This window comes from Molothrus ater, chromosome 15 (genome assembly GCF_012460135.2).
Source record: "Molothrus ater isolate BHLD 08-10-18 breed brown headed cowbird chromosome 15, BPBGC_Mater_1.1, whole genome shotgun sequence".
In the NCBI taxonomy this organism is placed as follows: Eukaryota; Metazoa; Chordata; class Aves; order Passeriformes; family Icteridae; genus Molothrus; species Molothrus ater.
Window position 1 is genome coordinate 11,777,269 of NC_050492.2, and position 20,442 is coordinate 11,797,710.

A 20,442-nucleotide genomic window follows, 5' to 3' on the forward strand; every position below is an offset into this window, starting at 1 on the left:
GGAGTTGCAGGGTGAGTGGGTAGGCCAGTGCATCACCCATGCTCTGAGCTGTTCCCCTCTGAGAACAGTCCTTAGAGTCCTAGGAGAGATTAATTTTGTTAAACACATTTTATTTTTTATAATGCTGACAGAGTTACATTAGCTTTTCATTTAGTAAGGAAGAATGAATCACTTGGTGTTAGCATAAAACCAGGTTTAATAGAATCAGAAATGGCCCACAGTGAAATTGCTCAGTGTGACAAAGGCCACCTGCAGTGCAGTTGTAGTTTCCCTGAGCCCTGTCAGTTGCAGTTTCCCTGTACCTGGAATAGAAATCCTTTACCCACCGAGTCAGGTGAAGCTGAGAAGGTTCTTTAGCTACTTCTGGTAGGTACACAGGACTGGGTGGCCAGGGCAGTTGTAACTCTGAGCAAGAGCTAGCTGAGAAATAGGTTGAAGTGTGTTAGGCCCTAGCTTATGAAAAAAATCACCTCAGCTGTACTATTAAAGTACATTAAGGAAATTTCGTACAAGTCTGTAATAGTGACAAAGGCAGTGATTGCTACATGCTCAGTAACTCAGAAGTTCTGTAGGATATGTGTAATGTTGATCATTTCTAGACCTCTTTAAGCTGCCATTCTTTCCTGGATTGGGGTTGTGTTCAGGGCTCTCATGGAAGAGCACCGTTTTCTGTTGTATTTTACCTGAGAAAGAGCTGTCCTTCTGTCCTGTTAGTGAGGCACAAGTTCACATAACCCTGGGGTTGGCTCTGTGGCTCACTTCACCCAACCACTCCCTGCAAAAGCATAATCTGCAGAGAGGTGGATTGCACAAGGAAGTGTAGGGGTTAATGCATATTTAGTGCTATGTAGAAGCTTTACCCATTTCTAAACACACTGCAATCTCCAGGGCTAGACTGACAAAGGGAAGAGAGCAGAACCATCAAAAAAGGGAGTGTGTGGAGTAGTTCCAGTGCCAAGACATATTTCAAGATGTTCTTATAAAACTCAAGGGTTCAGTAATGTGAGTGACACTTGGAAATGTCTTGGCTGTGACTAGTATTTTTTTAAAAATTACAAAACCCAAACTCCTGCAGCCTCTCTGGGGCATGGGGAGGCAGCTGCTGGGGACCTCTGTGTACCTTGTAGAGATGGAGCCTTTTTACCATCCTAACAGCTCTATGCTATGTGTGAGATAAGACTCAGGGACCCCAAGGTGTCTTCTTTGCTCTCCTTTTGGTGAGAGAGTCCATAACACTCACACTTCAGAAAGCACAGAGAAGGCCAAAGCAGAAGGTGTCTGTGTCCTAGGGTGAGCTCTGTGGAGCCAGGACAAGGATCAGCCCCAGGGTGAAGGTCCCACCTAACAGAACTGGTAGTTGTTGCCCTTGAGAAGTGGCTGCCCACTCTCCTCTTGCTCACAGGACTCCTCACAGCAGCCAGAGGTGTCACAGCCACTGTCTTCCTCTGCACTGGAGGGGAGGTTGGTGTAGTCCTTGAAAGAAAAGGGAGAAACACAACACCCTGAGTGTGTTTTGGTCCCTTTGATGTCTGACACCTGTTCCCGTGGGGATGTGCTCACTCCACTCTACCACCTTTGCTGTGCCCACAGGGCAGGGCTCACAGGTAGGGCAGGCATGTGCCCGTGCTTTTGTGGCCAGCTAGTCCTGAGAGAGTTCACAGCAGCTCCAGGGGAATGGGGCAGGGTGCTGTGCTGGCAGTGCATGAATGCCTGTCACATTGAGGTTTCTGCCAAGAAGCTGTGCTTCCCTGTCCAGCCCTCTTTGGCCATGGTGGGGAGTGAACCCTTCAGCTGGAGGCCTCTCTGCACTTCCCACCAACACCACACTGCTCCCATCAGCTTATGGTAGGGGATAGCACAGAAAACGTGTCCAGAAGCTGTGTTCATATAGGGGGAAAGATCCTCCCCCTTCTCTCCAGAGGTCCTCACCTGCTCCTTATGCACCTCCAGCTCTTTCTGGATGAAGCAGCCAATCTGGTCGAAGGTGGGTCTCCGTGTGGGCTCCAGGCTCCAGCACGCCTGCATGATGCTGTACCTGCAGGGCCACACAGGGACAGGGAGGTTGTAGGTGCTGCTGGAGGGGTCTGCAGCCCCAGGCTCTTCCCTGCAGCACTCTGCATGTCAGGGACACTTGCAGAGAGAACTGAGCAGTCCCTTCTTCCAAAAAACCCATGGTGAGTGCAGTGCTCCAGGGAATGGTGAACACTGGAGCAGATGGAGCAAACTAATCAACAAGAAGCTTTATGCCATCAAGACTTCAGGCTTACACTCATTACCTCCTGTAGCCTACTCAGGCTTGTCTTCTCATAATCATAGAGTCAAAAGAAGCTAACTAAAAAAAGAAGAAAACCCCACCAAGTTCAGGAATGTAGACATGTAATGTGAGTGTTCCCATCCTCCTGTCCCTAAACAGGAGATGCTGGGTAGACTGCCCCAGGCCTGGTTTTCCTACAGGAGCAGGAGCAGCCTGGTAGGATCATCCTTAACCTCAAGGCAGACAGCTGGGAGCAGCAAGCAGAGCTGTGGACAAGGTCCCTGTGCCATGTCCCGTGCCCCTGCCTGTTGCCAGCCCCCCTGTTGCTGCTGTGTGAATCTCAGTGCATCCACTCACATTTCCAAGGGAGCAAAGTCAGGCCTGGCCATCTGGTATCCCTGCTTCACCATGCTGTAGAACTTGCTGTTCACCACCATGCCAGGATAGGGGCTCTTCCCTGTGACAGTAAAAGGAGCAGAGGTGGCTCTCAGACCACAGTGTTCAACACGGCAGCCTTGAGGGGTGGGAAGAGGCAGCCTGGAGCTTCACCAGGGAGGTCTGAGTTAGAGGAAATGATGTGGGATTCTTTGTTTTGAATGGTCCCTCTGGAAACATAACAGTGTTTTACAGCCCTGATAAACCTAGATTTTTGTCAACCTTCCTCCTTTCTTGGAAATTTTTCTGCAGATACATTAGGGCAGTAGTGAGCCACAGAAAACAAAAGGGGTTTGCAAGCTTGCTTTCTTACCAAGGGAGAAGATCTCCCAGAGCAGGATGCCATAAGACCACACATCACTCTGCACTGTGTAAATGCAGTCAAAGATGCTCTCTGGGGCCATCCATTTCACGGGCAGGCGGGCCTGGAAGAGCAGAGAGTCCTGCAGACTGGGACAAGCTGGCAGCTTATGCTACACTCTGTCTGTCCTTTCCAGCCCCTCCTACCCTTGTACCTTCTCTTGTGTCCATTTCAATTACTTACATTGCCTTTTACAACATAGTTGGAGTCATTCATGATGTCCCGGGCCAGGCCAAAGTCACAGATCTTGGCTACCCGTCCATCTGATATGAGCACATTCCTGGCTGCTAGGTCACGGTGGATGCACTGGGGAGAAGAGACCACAACTGAGACCCAGTAACTGGTCCCCAGCAATCCCAAAAAATTCCCTACAGCCTAGGCCTGCCACCAAAACAACACTTGTAGGGGCAAGGGAAGCATGTACTGCTTGAAGAGCCCTGTCTGAGGCACCATGTCATGTACAAACTCTGTAGCTCTCTTTCAACCACTTCATTTGCAGTGTTAGACACTGTGACATGTCACGCTCGGCTCTTTAATCACTCCTGGGGCTGTCATCTTCCCCACAAGGAAAGGGTCAGAACCAGGGGCTGTTGACACTGTCCTCATCCCTGAAACAGTCACAGGGTGACGGTCACACTCTGAGCCAGCTCTGGCAGTCAGCTCAACAGCCACTTTCAGTTCCTTGTCCCTGGGGTAGCAGGGACACTGCCAAAGTGAGAAAGCTTCACAACAGAGCTCCTGACCTCGTGTAAAAGCAGGGGAGAAAACGTTGAGACCAGCGTGATGCACAGCCCTGGGTTCCCCCTGTAACCCTGCCCTCCCATGCAAGGGCTCTGGAGGGAGCACCAGACACCAGGGCCCAGTCTGTCTGAACCCAGCAGACACAGCAGAGAGGCCCATGTCCAGCAGCAGCTTGCTTGAGCTTGGCTACCCCATCCAAAGACATCCCAAGCCTTCTGCAGCCAGGATTGGGTGGCTCCTGCTTGGCTGGACTGGTGTTTCCCACTTGGTGTGCTGGGGGCAGTGTTTGTCTTGGCACTCACATTCTTTGATGCCAGGAATGCCATGCCCTGGGCCACCTGGCTGGAGAACTGTAGCAGGTCAGAGAGACTGAGGGGACGGAGATCCTCCCTGGCTTCATCTTCCTCCAAGCTTCTCCCTGAAAGTCAAAGCAGAGATTTAGATTTGCTGCAAAGCTGGTGAGTAACGCAAATGGTGGCATGTTGGGGTTCCCAGAGCTAAACCAGACAGGATGGCCAAAAGAAAGAAATCACAAATGACAGAAATGAGCCTTTGACTCACCCCTGACTTGTGCAGAATCTGATGCTGCTGAAGATGATGATGATGACACAGGCCTCATTTCAACATAAGTTTCCAAACCCTGGCTTGAGAAGCCACTGTCACTGAGTAAGAGCAACAGAGAGGGAGGCAGGCTGTTAGAACCCTCCAGCAGTACCTTCTGCCCTGCTCCATATCCACCAAGAGGAGAAAGCACATGCCCCAGAAGGTGACTTAGACAGGGGCTTAAGGGCAAAGGCAAACTAGAAACTGACACAGAGAGGGGACCTGGGCCCTCTGTGTTAAGGGGCTGTAGGGTTCCCCTTTTTTAAGTGTGACAGGGAGCAGTCAGCTCCATCCTACCAAGTGCATGTGCCCAATAGTGCAAGAAACCAAAAGGTTTTGTTTCTGAATTGTGGAAGGTCAGACAGGGCTGAAACCTTGCATTTATTGTGGGATATTCAATGACTGCTGTCAAAGTCCTTGAAAAACTTGAAATTATAACCAGGTCTAAACATATGCAACGCCAGTGGCTTTTACATCCTGGTATCCTGCCTGTCCCCAGGCAGGATTTGATCTCTCCCCAGCACAGTGCTCTTCACACTTCTCACAATGAGTACCCAGGCCTGCACTGCTCAGCCCTGCAGCCCCCTGGGCTCTGCTCCTACCTGCGGATGTACTTTTTCTCTAGCTCAATGTTCTTGTAATCAGCAGCACTGTCTAAAGAGGTGTCCAGGGCAGAATCCTGGATAATTATGGATTCAGTCTTCTTCCTCAGGAAGTTCAGCAGGTCTCCATAGCGACAGTACTCGGTGATGACAAGGATTGGGCCTGGGAGAGCAGCAGAGAGGGTTCATTAAGGAATGCTGTTAGTGTGCCCTGCCCTGAGGACTGCTTTCCCTGGGAGGGCAGCAGAATCCACCCAGCTCATCAGCTCAGCTGTGCCAAGAGGAGGGGCCCTGTCAGGGGTCTGTGGGGGCAGCAGGGCTGGGGGATCCTACCTCCACAGGTGCATGCCCCCAGCAGGTTAACAATGTTCTCGTGGTGTCCCAGGTGACTCATGATCTTCAGCTCAGACATGAGAGCCTCCTGCTCGTCCCTGTCTGCTGATGCTGTGGGGTGAGAGAAGGACTGTGTGAAGGAGTGAGGGAGAGACAAGGGGGAGGTTAAGAGAGAGGACAGAAAAAGGTGTAGACAGAGTTATGGAACAAAAGGAGGAAACAGACTTAGAGTGAAAACTATGTCCTCTAACTGTGCCTCTGGCCTCCCCTGTCCACAAAAAAAGCAGTAGTGTGATTCCAGCATCTGGTACTTGGCACAGAAACAACTTTAGAAGTAGCTGTTGCAGCCTGTGAGCACCAACATGTGGTGAACACACTCTACATCCTGCCCAGAGGAGCTTGGAGGATTTCAACCCTTGCAAGTTGCTCTGTGCTCACACTTTAGCATCTTCACAGCCACTTTGAGCACCGAATCTTCTTTGCCCAGCCCAAAAGCTGTGGCTTCTACCACTTTTCCAAAGGCTCCCGCTCCAAGAGTTTTTCCTGCAGAGAGAAAAAAAATGTACTTTTAAGACATTTGATAGAGCAAGACTGAGCAGCTGTCCTGCACACAGCCTTGAGGAGGATGTCTGGTGGACAGGGATGCCTGCTGGGCTCACACAAGATGACACATCCCTTAGTCAGGAGATGGCAAACATCTGTGGGGAACTCTACAGCGAGCAAAGGTGGAGTGAAAGAGGCCATCTCCAAACGTTGCCTCACCAAGTCTGTGCCTTAGGAATGACCCCACATGCAAGAGGAGGGACAAGACCCCTGCAGCCTTCCTTGGAACAAAGGAGGAGGGAGGCAGGCTACACCCTGCCACTTGCCATCCTTTGTGGAAGAGAGCAGCAAGGCCTGGTTAAGGATGCTGCTGGAATGTCTGGACGCAGCTTTGGATATCCCCCAGAGCTTTGGCTCTGACTCTTGAAACATTTCAGCTCTCTGATGAGCTTCATGCCACCAGGCAAGCAGCAGGGAAGGTTTCTTACCAAACTGGAGGTTGTTCCTTGGAAACTCCCATTTCTCATTGTATGGCAGCTGGGTGGGATCGATAAAGATGTAATTATTGCCCTCACAGGCCTCGATGATCTTCCACCGCACCTGGTACTTGGGTTTCTGCAAGGAAGAGGCTCCAGTTACTCAGTGTTTCCCAAGCTGGGAGGGTTCCCCAGCCCCAGCATCCTCTCAAGCTCACTCTGCAGGTGCAGAGGGAAGATACAGATTTCAGCCCATCAAATATCTTTTAAATCTGGACTGAGTGAGAGAGCTTTTTTCTGGACAGCCTGGACTCTTTGCAGTTATGGAGCCCCCCAAGTCATCACCTATGACTGAGGAAGGTTCTCTTGCCACTGGAAGCAGCCTGTTGCCATCATTTGGGATGGCAGAGCTGGGAGATCCAGCCTGTCCCACCAGAGCAGTGGCTGACAGTGCCCAGCTGGTGCTGGAGGGAGATGTCCCCACTGTGTCTCCTTCCTTGGACCCCTGGTTGCTGAGCACAGCAGAACAGTGGGGCTGGCCCACCCCCACTTCCCTTACAGGGGTAAAATAAAAAAGGAGAAAGAGAAGTAAGAATTTCTCTTTTCCAAGAATGTCATGGCAGAAGTAACAGGGCAAGGCAGAGAAGCAGAGCTGGAGTCCTTGAGCAGAGAAGGCTGGGACTTGTCTGAGATAGGTAACCATGCTATTTATAGACATGTCCTGCTTCTCTTGGGCTTGCAAGCCCTTCCAAAAAGCTAATTATTTCAGATCTGTGCTTACACATTGATCCATCTTTGTTTGTCTCTGGACCACTGTCCAAAGGCAGCTCTGCCTGCTGAGCTGTAGGTGCTTGTCTGAGACAGGGCTCTGATGGATCTTCTGACAACCAGCACCAGAACTTTGCTGCAAAATCCTCAGCCTTGATAGGCTGTCAAAGGAAGGGTGCCAAAAGGGAGAGATGAAAAACAGGAGATTTTCACCCACTGATGGAGCAGAGGTGGCTACTGATTGGTTCAGTTTGTGGAAAAAACAGAGAAGGAATCCAAATGCTGGAAATGAGCCTTGCAGAGAAAATGGGGCAAGTTCTTATATAAAAATAGTGACCAAGTCTTCCTGGAAACAAACTACTTCTAACACCATCCTGTTTCTCCATAAAAACAGTTTTTTATAAAGCATTGAACAGAATAAAAAGTAGATGCAAACTGCAAACCACTTTTTTTTTTCCTCCCTCAATTCAGTCCATGGATTTGTGGGGACCAGAGCAAAACCAGCTGCAACTGACAGCACAGAGTGAACACCTTTGTCTGGCACCAAACAATAACCACACTGACCTGTGGGCTACTAGCCTGAAGGAGCAGGGCAGGGGAGGTTTTAATACCCTGGGTTGGGTGCATGAGCTTGGCCCTGCAGCAGGAAGCTCCAGATGGGATCTGGGAGGCAGGGGAGGTGAGGGAGGCAGCTTGCGTGGTCCCTCCAAGCTGGATGGTCACTGGCCTGGCTGCCAGCAGAGGCTGTGTGCCCCTGAGGCTGGGCAGCCCTCACAGCCTGAACAGGGAATCTCACCTGGTTGTACTTGTAGAGCAGGAAGAGGAGTAGGAGGAGCAGCAGCACCAATGCACCAATGCAGGTGGACAGAACAGGGCTGAAGAGCTTGTTTGGAAGGGCCACGACACTCCCTGGAAGAGGAAAAAAAAGGAGAATGAGTAAACACTCAGTTCAACCCCAACTCTTGGGAGCATTTTGCCCAGCTATTCACTTTGGATTCCTCTGTATGCCACACACCCAGCACTGCCCTCAGTATACACTTTTGGGAGCTGCTGGGAGCTGAGGGAAGGTCTTGATGCCAAACTCTAGGCTGCAATGGTTCTCCATGTACCCCCCTATTTCCACACAAACAGCACCAGATGAAGGTCAGACAGAGCAAGACCAAGATCTGTGCTGCAAGAACAGCCCCACCAAAAGAGGCAGTCCCTGTATTTTCATGGGCTGAGAAGCTGCTGGATGCACCATGCCCTGGAGCTGAGTGCTGCAGTTATAAGATGCTCATGGTGTGGCTCAGTCTTTGGCTCCAGGCTATAACCCAGCCAGAAATTCCCACAGGCCTCTCAGGACTGGCAATTGCCAAAGCCCCATATCTGTGAGGGTAAAGGGCTTGTGGAATCTGCTCCAGCTCTCTTGCAAAGAGAGTGGGGATATAATACATAAAGGATATAATCTCCAAGCCCCCAGATCCTCCCCTACTCTGCCCAGCTGATGGTTTGTATCTTACCGGTGATGGTGAGGGAGTGGAACATGTCAGAGGCGTTCCCTTCCCCATTAATGGCCACGCAGCAGAAGGTGAAATTGTCACCCAGCTCCTTGAAGAGGATGCTGCTCTCCACCTCCACCTCTTGGAAGGGCAACACATTCACCACCTGGGGTCTGGAGTCATTGCTTATCAGTCTGTAGTCCTCAGTGTACCTGCAGGGATGGCAAGAGGGGACAGTGAGTGCTGCTCTGCAGCACAGCAGCTCACAGCTGAGGGGGGCTTGTGTCAGACAAGAGAGGAGACACAGAGAATTAGGCTTGCAGCTCTGTGAGATGTGTTACTCTATGCCCAATTAAAGATCTCCCCCGTGAACACAGGAGTATTTTTTTTCTCCCTTAATTCTGTCCATGGATTTGTGGGGACCAGAGCAAAACCAACCACAGCCCTGTATAGACAGAGCCATGAGTGCCTTTATGTGGCTCAGCACTATTAATTAACACTTTATGTGTTCTGCTATCAGTCCCTTCAGTGGGGCTGGTCCTGAGACACAGCAGCCCTGTCCAGGCAGCTGCAGTTGCTTCCCATGACTCTGTAGCTCAGTAAACCCACACTCTGCAGAGCCTCAGACCTGTGGAAGTCCCAAAAAGATGACTGGGCCAGCCAGGATGTACCTCTACAGCAACATACACCAGGGCACCTCTCTAAAGGATCCATATATTCCTTGGAAAAGCATGAGGAGAGCATGAATCACAGGTGGAAAATCTCTTCAAGCTCAGGACTTTAGGAATAGAAAGTTCCCCCTGTTCTCAGGCAGACCCCAAGAACCTCTTTTTCCAGCAGAGCAGCATCCCTGTTGCTGTTACTGGGCAGGATTGCTGTATTGCCTGCCCAGGAGCCCATGTGGTGCTGCTCAGGGAATGCCAGGCAGGGGCAGGGGCACAGCATGGAGGGCTCAGAGCCCTGGGCAGCCCTCACCTGTCAGAGTGCACGGGGCACTGGTACCACTCGATGCGTGGGGCAGGGTACCCGATGGCCACGCACTGCAGGAGGCTGGAGCCATCAGCTGGCACCTTGATTTTGCAGACCCTTGGAGAAGCTGTTGGGGAAGCCACAAAAACAGTGAATGCTGTGACCAGAGGAAGAGCACATCCCCCATGCTCTGGTTTCCTTTCCATGCATGCAACAACAAACCAGAGGAAACCCTGTGCTACACACAGGCAGCTTTGGGCTGGGTCTGTGCCCTGTGCGTGCTGAGCTGGAAGCAGCCTGGAACCCCAACCAACTGTTTTTTTCCAGCTGGGAAGCAGACCCAGAGGCAAGCAGGGTGAAAGAATGGACAAGCACTTACATTTTAGGGAGATGCTGAAGGTAACTGACTCATTGGTCACACTGTGGAAGGCATAAAAGGTGTAGAAGCCTCCCTCTCCCTCCTTCAGGCGCTTCAGGGAGAGTGTGTTCTTGTACCTGCTCACAGAGAGAAACACCGTGAGGAGCACACAGGCCTTGCTCAGTGAGATGCTGCTGCTTCCTGTGCTCTGGAACACTTCCAGCACTAATCCCAGCCCATCAGGGAGCCTGCCAGTTGCTTCTGTGGGGGAAGTAGGGAGGAACTGATTTTCCTTAGGTGAAATACCTTTTGCCACCAAGAGCACTTCTGGCACTTCTGAAAGGCTACAGGTGGGTGAATGCTCAGAAATAATTTAACATAAATAATTTAATTTTTAATTTTTTAATTTAAATAATTGCCTTTCAAGGGTCAGGGGATGCTGGTCCTCCTGCCTTTGGCAGAATGAGTTTCTCCATGAAGTTGTGCTCCCTATTGCCCACTCCCCTCTGCCCCCAGCCCATTGCTCAGCCCCCAGTGCAAGAAAGAGTTCACCCTAAAACCATAATTTTTGCTAAGTGGCACAGTTCCTCTTGTGGATTGTTTTTTGTTTTTAAGAAAATGAAAGGGGAATTGCCCAAACCACTAACAAATGAAATTATTTTCTTTTAGTCTCCCCTTGGTCTCAGTTGGCTGCAGGCTTTGGAAGAGCAGACCTGTACCCTCTGTTAGATCACATTCACATAACAATGTTTGTGACATGGAGCTCTCAGTGCCTCTCAGTGCACACTCTGTCAACGTCAGAGCAGGGGATGGGTCCAAGGACCAGTGAGGAAATTAAGGTTTTTGTACTATTCATCCTCTCCTGCAATTTCTTCTGGCAAGGAGAGTGCAGAATTGAACAAGCAGATCACAAACATGATACTGATTCCCACAAGTCTTTCTAAAGAGAAGGCCACCAATTTAGAGAAGGGTGGTGTCCTCCTTGATCTGATCATACCGTGGTTTGCTAATAATACTGGAAAGAGAAAACAGAAATGCAGAACAGCTTCCCTCTTTAAAACCAGAGAGTTTTCTGTAGAATAGAGCCTGCCTGTTTCAAGGAAAACTCTCTTGGAAACATGCCATAGTAGTGTAGAAGACAAACAGCACATACCAGTTGTTTCCAGAGATCATTTCACCCTTGAATATGGTGGTTTTAGAGTGCTTCAAGGGATTCCTGTGTTCCCAGGCCCACTGGAGAAGTTTTGGGTAAGCCTTAATGTGGACCTGCAGCTCCACATTCTCTCCCAGAGCAACCTCCAGGCTGGTGGCTTGCCCTGGGGTCAGGTGCACGTAACCTCTCTCTGCAGGGTGGAGGAGAGCATGGCTGTCAGCAGGCATCTCCAGAGACCTGGAATAACCTTACAGCAGCCCCATAAATGGATCATTATTGGAAAGAGCAGCCTCAGCTGGGAGACTGCAGGAGGGAGTGAAACATTACACAGGTTATGTTCCCAAAGGAGTACTCTTAAATTATTTCTTTGTCATGGCACTGCCTGAGGAGAGCTAGGAAATCTTAGTGAAGTCTCTGAGGAAAGTTGTACATGCTGTATCCTAGGAAGTGACGAGGTAAAACAATATCTCCTAATTGTTCAGAAAAGACAAGCCTTTTAGCCAAAATCCTGACTTCTCACTAGGAGAGAACGGGCTGAGCCTTCTTTCTGAGCTGTGGTTTTGGATCATCAGCAAACTGTGAGCTGTAAGGATAAATTTTACATCTTGAGATACAAACAAGTGTGTAACAGACCTGAATCCCCTTTGGTGGATCTGTGGCTGGGAGAGATCAGATCCATGCTTGCTCATGTGGCTCACCCTTCCTTCTAACCAGCCTTTCCTGGTCTTCCAGCACAACCTCACCCCACTCCCTTTTACTGTTTCAAAGCTGTTTATAAATACACAGAGACTAAGACTAGCACTCCAATTTTTCACCCAGAGCCCAAAACATGTCCTCTGGCCCCTCAAGATACGAAGGGAACGCCAGTTCCTTTCCTAGCAGCTCCATAGTTCCCATGTAAACCCTTGGGCACAAGTGAGAATAATGTTTTCAACAACAAATCTAGGAAGAGAATGGAGGCAGAAGCAGCAAATACTCCAGGCTACACATGATTCAGCCCTACTAGGCTTTTGGGGAAGTACTTACCTACTACCTGAAGCATTGTTGAGGCATTCCTGGATCCTACTGAATTGTTAGCTATGCAGATGTACTTCCCACTGTCTTCCATGGTCACAGCTGCAACGGACAGGGTGTCATTGATGAAGTAGTCACCATTTTCAAAGTCAGCCCTTTTAGTTCTCATGACCTGTCAGGCAGAGAGCAGGGAACAGCACACATTGGGAGGGCAGAACAAACACATCTCACCTGCTCTGGGCTAGAGAGCTCATCCCTGAGAGCAACCTCTGTGGAGACCCAGAGGCACATTAACCCCAAGGATCCAGGGCAGATATTCCACAGCAGTCAGGTTATAGCTATTGTCAGACAGCACCCTGGCCTTACACTGTGTGATCCAAACATACCTTGTGTGTGGTGTCTTCGCTTTAATAAAGGCATCAGTTATAATAAGGACTTCTAGCAAACCTCATCTAACCATCTAGCAGTTAGAAGTCAGCATCATAGAGATTTTGAAATGTATTCCTTTTCTTCAGATGTATCTTTTCTCTGGACAACTCTGTCCTGAAAATGTTTGCTGCATATAAGCCCTGGCAGGGCTGGGTGGAGAAATGTTGCTTTAATAGGTATTGTGGCTCCTGTCCAATAAACTCAGCTGAAACAACACACTCTCCTCTCTTGCAGCACAAATCTGACAACAGGCAGGTGTTTCTTAATCCTGTGTCATCCCAAAGAAAGGATATTCAAATTTCTACAGCTTGAATAGCTGCATTGGTTGGGTAGTTCAAGGCTTTGCTGTGGGTCTGGGCAGTTTTTACCGCCCTGTGTCCCCCATTTTCCAGGAAAGCCCCACACCCCAGCTTACTGTCTTTGCTGCTGTCTCCCATCTGATGTCATACTTGTGGGTAGGAGCAATCACTCTGCAGGTGACTTGGAAAGGTTCTCCCACGATCCGCACATGGTCCACAGGGTCCATCACCACGGACACAGGCTTCTCCAGTGCTGCACAAAGGCAAGCAGGGAAAGATCCATGTCAGCTTGTCCAGTGAGCCCATGAGCTCTGGGGACTCCCCAGGACCTGGCTGCCTTGGGTGCTGAGGCACAGGTTGCCCAGAGAAGTTGTGGATGCCCCATCCTCACGTGTTCCAGGCCGGGCTAGGTGGGGGCTGAACAATCTGATCTAGCAGGTTGGAACTAGATGATTTTCAAAGTCTCTTCCCACCCAAACTATTTTATTACTCTCTTCTATGATTCTACCTCCTCCTTTCCATCCTCTTTACCCCCTGCCTTCCCTTCCCTAGAGATCACCACTTCCTTCTGAGCACATGTCTGTGGGAAGCAGTCCAGGGGGGAGAGTACAGCAGTCAGGACTGTGGGTTGAAAGGGAAGGAGAAGCTTTTGCCATGGTTACAGATGGAGCATCAGGGCCTGAGGACTTGCAGAACATTGGACAGATTTTTCTCTGGTCTGTGACAGTGCCTGCAAAGATTTGGAGACTGCTGAACCCATGCAAACCTGTTGCAGTGTGAAGCAATATCCTGTTTTAGCTACCCCAGTTTCCCAGGTGTGCCAACCTCCACCTTCCCCTTGCCCCCTTGCCAAGTGCTGTCCGTCAATCTTAACATTCCAGCAAGGGCATCGTCTGGTTGGTCAAGTTCAAAAGATGCTTCTCAGCCCTGGGGTCATTGGCCAGTCCAGGTGTCATTGTCCCCTGAGACCGCCCCCCCTTTCCACCTGGTTGGTGGCACACCTACCCCTTCCCTCCCCCTTTACCCGGGCTTAAAAAGACACGGGACCGTGCGGTCTGGATTCTGTTGGAGCTGTTACCAAGATTCGGAGGTCTGTGACCATGGAATAAAACTCTGGATTAACCCTCCGGCAGAATCCATCTCCTTTTCCTCTTCATCTTGCCTAAAGCCTTTCCATTAGAGGTAAAAACTGAATTCCTGCTTGCCTGGACTTGTTCCAAGTGCCAGCTGCAACATCCAGCCAGCCAGGGGTGTCTCTGAGGTGAAAACACCACAGCTGCCACCTCTGGTCAAGCAGCAAGGGCCAGAAGAGCCCAGGCACGTTCCACCCGGTAATATTGGGATCTTATTCCAATACAAACCCATCTGAAGGAACCAGTTTGCCAGAGGCTGATGGAATTTGGCCTCCATGAAATGACCTTTTGAAACTGCAGGTTCAGAAGGTCTTTCCCTAACTATATACTGTGCCCAGCTTAGCTATATGTGGCCCTTAGGACAGCAGCAACCCCTGTTCTTCACCTTCTTCCACAACCAGTTTTATTCTTGATGAAGTCTTTATTTTTCCGTTTATCTGTGCCTTGCATCGGTAATAGCCCTTATGCTTGCTCTGCACATTGTAGAGTGTTATTCCTCTCTCAGCACTGAAGGAGTAGTTGGTCCCAGGTGGGAGAGGAGAGGCATCATCCATTATCAGAGTCACACTGGATCCGTACTCGGGGGCCGTGACGAGACAGGGGAAATCAACATTCCCACCTTTGATTCCCCAGATCCGGAAAAAGGGTGTGTACCACACGTTATCAGGGTCTGCAGAGGAGACAGGACAGCCTTGTGAGAGGGGTCAGAAAATGCACTGAAGTGAGAAACACATTCCAGCACGGCAAGCCTCCAGCACTGCTGCCCAGTGGGAGTTCGATGCTGGGGCAGCCCTGCTCAGCCTGCCTGACTCAGCCTCCAAACACTCACATGACAAACCCAGCTCCAGCTGAGGCATTTGAGGGGATCACAGCAACCAGCTCACAAATGGCCATGGATAAGAGAGGCTGAAAATATGCATACCTCTAATTAAACTTTTCACCGTGGTGAAAATTTTACTTACGAGACCTCCAGCTTCCCTGCTCAGGGCAGCACTTGTGGTACAAGGGAAGGGGTGAAGTCAAGTGGTAGAGCTACCACAGCACAGCTTCTTTTGAGATAAATGAATATTTGGGGTTCAGGTCATGTTGGGAGGATGTAATTCATGTGACTCTCTCCCTTATCTGAGGTACTGGCAATAGAGTTCTCTGATTTTTTCACTGCTCATTACAACACTGAACAGACTGTTTTTCAAGAAGGGAAGCCACAGCAGAAGGAGGGAGAGATCCACACATATATGAGATGTAGCTCTACACTTTATCCCAGTGCTTTAACCATGGGCCCCATTTTGTGTGGACTCACATGGCTGTGGCTCCACCAGGAGCCTGCACTGCTGCCCAGGCACACAAGCAAACACAGCAGAAAGCACCTGTGCAGTGCTCCCTGCAGGAGGCTGCTCTGCCAATGGGTGTGGGAAGAGACAAGCAGGGTTACCTCTCACAAACAGGTGGATGGCTGCAACGCCCTTGTCACTGCTGTTGACATAAGCACAGCTGTAGGTGCTTGTGTTCCTGTAAGTGGCCTTGGGAATACTGAGGGTGCTGCTGGTGTGGTTTCTGAATGTAACCTCTTTGCTATTCCATGCAACTTCAGACTCTCCTGAGCAGTGCAAGAGGACTGGATCACCCGTGTTGACAACCAGAGCAGGGGGGTCAGGGCTGATCACTGGAGATGCTGAGCCTGCAAGGGAAAGAGAGAGTGAGAATGCAAAAATGATCCCTAAAGATTCTCTGTTGGAGTTCACACTGCTGACAATGGAGTAGCTCAGCATCAGGAAAAGGCTGAGCTTGGGATTCAGACTGGCTTTTTGGCTCACATCACTCCACCATTCTCTGTCCCACCAGACACATATGGCCTGATACTCCAAGGAATGCATTTCAGGGAAGAAACACCACCCTCCACACTTCCCTGCCATTTGAGCATTTAGACAACTGGGACAGGAAAAACAATCATCTGGAGCTGATTAGGGCAAATGCCAGCTTGGCAATTGTTCCTGCTGATTTTTTGCCTCTTCTTACAATAGTTTTCCTTTTGTGGCAGAGCTGGAGCTGCTCTATGGACTGGGTTAGCCTATAGCATCATTTGGGGGAGTTTAAGCCAAGTTTGGTGCATGGGGCTTTTTGTTGTATTGGTGCTGAGATGAGCTAGAACAGACCTGGAAGGCTCCTGCAGAGCAGGTCAGTGCATATAATTTGGCTTTTTGTTGCCAAGTACTGGATTCTGAAGGACACCTGCCTCGTGTGTATTATGGAAGCAGACACTGCATTCTCCTCATAGACACCAACAAAACATTATGAAACGACACAACATTATTATTATTCCTGTTTGGGAGAGGAAACTGAGGCATGGAAAAGCTAAAGAGCTGATGACAGCCCATAGCTGCAGTTGCTCATACAACACACCAGTCCTGCAGACACCAGCATCACAACCAGCCAGAGTTCTGAAGCATCTCTGCTTTGAAGATGCCTGCTCTGCTGGCTGAATAAAGGGGAACCAGGGTCCTACTCCAGCCTTAGTGTCAGAGGGAAATATTTTTCCCCAGTTTTGCCCTGTCAGCGAGTTCCTTGAGTCACCTCCTATATTTAGGGTGGGGGGAAGTGCAGAATGAATCAGTGCCACAGGGCTGGGGAAGAAGTGGTGCAGCCACCCCGCTCCAGGCCCTCAGGGAGGACAGGAAACACATTGCAAATGGCTATCTGTGCCTGGGGGGCTCTGCACCCCCTTCCAGCCCCTGTCCAGGGCTATTCTCCCACTTCTGCTTTCCTTCTCAGTCGCTCACCCAACCTCACATTTAAAGGGACACACACCTCATTCAAATAATACTAACCATAAAGGGAGCTGTGCAATTATCAATTCATTGCTCTGCAGGCAGTGATCCTCCTGCCGTGGACACTGGCCCTGTAAGAGCCAGCAGAAGCACAGCCCCATCCTCATCCACCCCTGATCACAGGTCTTTAGGGGAGGAAAGCAATGCCCAGGGTACAGCTGTGTGTGCTGGGCTGCCAGCTGTGCTCAGGGCTGTGCCCTCCAGAGCCCACACAGCAGAGCCCAAAGAGCAGCATTTAAACCATCTTGGGCTGATGACTTTTTCCATGCAACAAAGGGTTGAGAAGACCCTGGAGAGCGTTGCTGGTGTGTGTCAATGACACAGTGGCCATGGGGAAGCTCAGACAAGGCCTAGATTAAACTCACTGGCCCTGTAGGGAGAAGCAGAGAACAAGAATCTTTGGAGCATGGAAAATTTGACATTTTATCTCCCTGTTCCCCTTTTTTTTTTTTTTTTTTTTTAATTCTTTTATCTTTCTGTGGAAAGAGGAGAAGCCCAGAGTGGAGAAAAACATACCCCAGAATAATTTACAAAGCTACATTTTCCACATATCTGAGGGAAAACATTCCTCCCTTTTTGCTAAGCTGTGTTTTCTAGTGGGGTTTGATATCTCTGTTGCTTTAACTCTTTGTCACTGGATCCTTTTCCCTCACCTACTCTCTGCTTTGGCTATCCATCCACATCCAGGGCTTTGGCACCATTTCATGGGGAAAATGACTCTTTTTGCAGGAGGACAAGGAAAGAAAACAAAACAAACAGGAATCACCTCACTGTGCATCTTTGTTGTCACCAGCTCACAGGTACTACTGAGGTGCTGGGGCCAGAAAAGGCTCTGGGTAGGTGCTCTCCAGAGCAGTGAGGAAAAAGCCTTCAGGCTGTCACTAGAGCCTCACATCCACACTGTAAGCACCACACAGGTGGAGTGAGGACAGACAAGTCAGAGACACCAAATGCAGGACAAGGCGAGCTGAAGGTCACTGAGCACCCACTCCTTCATGTGTGCTGGGGGATGAGTCAGAGCAGTGGGTCCTTTTCCAGAATGGGGAAGCAGGGCTGCTGGGGGAGGCTCTGTCCCTGCTGACCACTGTGCAATCTTGCACGAAGCCCAGGGATGGCTCTGTTCTGCTCTCCAGCAGCTTCCGCAGCACTGCCAGTAACTGCTGGCCAGAGGTTTTACCACACTTGGGTTGTGTAACCATGACCTCTCCTCACAGCTGCAGACTGTCCCTGCCTCTCCCATGCCAGCCAAAACACTGCTCTCCCCTGCAGAGCATTTGGTGAGGAAGGAGAAGTGAAGGCTGGTATGACAGAAGTGCCCAGGATCCTTACCACAGGAGCCAGCCACCAGGATTTTGAGTTAGTTCTGGGGAGTAACTAGGCTAAGGTCTGGTCCAAAGAGGGATCCATACCAGACCTGAGCTCCCTTTGTCCCACCCTCAGAGATAGCAAGGAAAAGTTTGATTTCTGAGGACCTCAAAGTCACCTACAGTATCTGGATGGAGAAAAGTGTGCTCATCACAGCTCTGCGTGGGGCTTCTACCTCAGAGGTTTAGGTTACCCACAAAAAGAAAACAAACCTCCCAGGAATACATCTCAAGATGGCCAAGAACACAGATGCAAGATGATCAGGTTTAAAACACTTCCTCTGCTTGATCTGAGCCCCTTACCCTCCCTCAGCAAGAGCCCAGATCACAACAATCACATCACATCAGCCCTGGGTGCTCACAGAAGATGCCCTGGCAATCCAAGAGGCAGGAGAAGGAAGTCAGGCTCTGGCTCCAGCTGGAGGTTATTGCTTTGTAAAACCTTGGCATGGTGCAGCTTTGAGCTGCAAATGGCCAGCAGTGCTGGTACCCACACAAGTGTGTGTCCTACAGCCTGGCATGGCAGACAGTGCCTCATGAAAGTGTCACAGATGGTGATCTGGCACTGGCCAGTGGCTCAAGGAACTGTTGGGGAGATCCTAAAAGCTATTGTTATGATCTCTCACAGATCTGCATTAGACCTGCCTAGTCCCTATTATTGTAAAAATCCACAAGACATGAAAAACCCTGAAGCCTTCACAACCCAGTTCCCAGCACAGCAGACAATTAGAAAATTATGCTCAACATGTTATAAATGTCACTTGAAGTGAAACAACAAGTGAGAGGGGATGCAAATGTCCTGGGCTGAAAAGATGAGCACTGCAGTGGCCCAAGAAGGATTCACTGCCTGTCACATGCTAAATGCTGTCCCCACAGGCTGTGCCCTTCCAAGGAGGACTTCACAGCACAGTCTCACTGTGTCCCCAAGCACGCTCAAAAGGAATATTAAGGTGAGCACCACACAGGACCTGAGAAGTTCCCTGCACTTCAGAATGCAAGATAAGTAATGCTGGTTTCCACCTCTTTGGTTGTAAACCTCAAAACAGGCTTAGTGACTCTTTTTTGAGGTTGGTGGGTTGTCACTTCTTGGCCATCTCTGCAGCCTCAAAAAACAGGCGTGTTCACCTTTCCCTTCTTGCCTGGCTGAGTTGTTTCCATCACACCCTGGCTCTACAGCCCTGCAAACCAGCAATCCTCAGACACTCCAGCTAGGCATAAGGTGCTTTGGAAAGTGCCAGTGCAGCTGATTTTCCCAACTCCTCCACCTGCAGACCAAGCATCTCCAGCTCCTTCCCCATCTGAGCAAAGTATTATTTTGGAAAGAGCTTCCCTCAGGACACAGTTGCTGCTCAACCATTCCTTCATCTTAAACCCTGTCCAGACCCATGGAGTGGGAAGTTTCCCTTTCCTTTCCCCCCAAGGCTCTCCTATGCTATGTGCACCTCTCCATCCTCCTTGGCCTTGCCTTGGCAGGGCTGCAGGCAGCCAAGAGCAAGCCAGGCTCCAGAGCCAACACAGACCAGCAACACACCCTCTTTCCACCACTGCCCTCCCTCTCTAACTGCAGCCAGCTCTGGGTGACCTTCAGGAAGCTGCTACAGCCAGGCCTGCAGTGAATTCCAGCACTGGTATCTCTTCCCTGCAGTGCCACAGAGCACACCCCTTCTGCCCAGCCATGCCCAGGGTCCTTGAACCTGCTCACAGCACTGCCCACTCCATGCAGCAGCAAACGGGGACCATCCCAGCCCACAGCAGCCTTTTGGGACCCAGCCCAGCTTCACTCTCCACCTCCAAGAGCTGAGTGTCTGTGAGTCCAGCTCCAGCACAGCCCCGTCCCCACCAAGGCCTCCTCAGCAGAGAAGGAATGGAGCACTCACCCCAGATACCCAGGAAACCCTCACCACATCCCACAGCTCCCCTGGAGTGACCTGAGGCTTTGGGAGTACTCACCATGCCAGAAGCCAGCTGTGGTGAGCAGCAGGAGGAGAGCAGGAGCCATGTCCCCAGGCCCGTGGTGTCCCCAGGTGTCCCCAGCGTGGAGCCGATGCTGCTGCAGGATCCTCTCAAGCAGTGGGTGCCTCTTCTCGTGGGCACCGTCTCCAGCACTCCCCTCTCAGGAGCTTCTCCTTTCTGAGCTGACCACAAGTTAACAAATTCCCTATTTTGTTTGTTTTTGAAACAGGGGGAAAAAAACCAGGCCATGCCTTGTCACGTCACCAGTGACAAACCCATGGCAGAGGTGGGGCCATGTGCACACCCTGCTGCAGGGTCCCCTCAGGTCTCAGAGAGGAGCCCATCCCC

The 20,442-nt window shown here is 50.4% G+C and overlaps 1 protein-coding gene across 1 annotated transcript; it reads right to left on the bottom strand.

The window, feature by feature from the left end:
- Positions 1-89: 89 nt before the first annotated feature.
- On the bottom strand, positions 90-20,253 carry CSF1R (colony stimulating factor 1 receptor). The gene is made up of 21 exons (XM_036391494.2): positions 20,092-20,253; positions 15,385-15,630; positions 14,338-14,622; positions 12,936-13,072; positions 12,104-12,263; positions 11,078-11,267; positions 9,946-10,061; positions 9,573-9,693; positions 8,619-8,809; positions 7,913-8,025; positions 6,361-6,487; positions 5,768-5,872; positions 5,330-5,440; positions 4,997-5,159; positions 4,353-4,453; positions 4,094-4,209; positions 3,234-3,356; positions 3,003-3,114; positions 2,612-2,711; positions 1,930-2,035; positions 90-1,473 (listed from the first exon to the last, which is right to left on the bottom strand). Exons 1-21 carry the CDS (start codon positions 20,138-20,140, stop codon positions 1,342-1,344), a joined length of 2,904 nt encoding a protein of 967 aa, XP_036247387.1. The 5' UTR covers positions 20,141-20,253; the 3' UTR covers positions 90-1,341.
- Between the last annotated feature and the right edge of the window lie 189 nt (positions 20,254-20,442).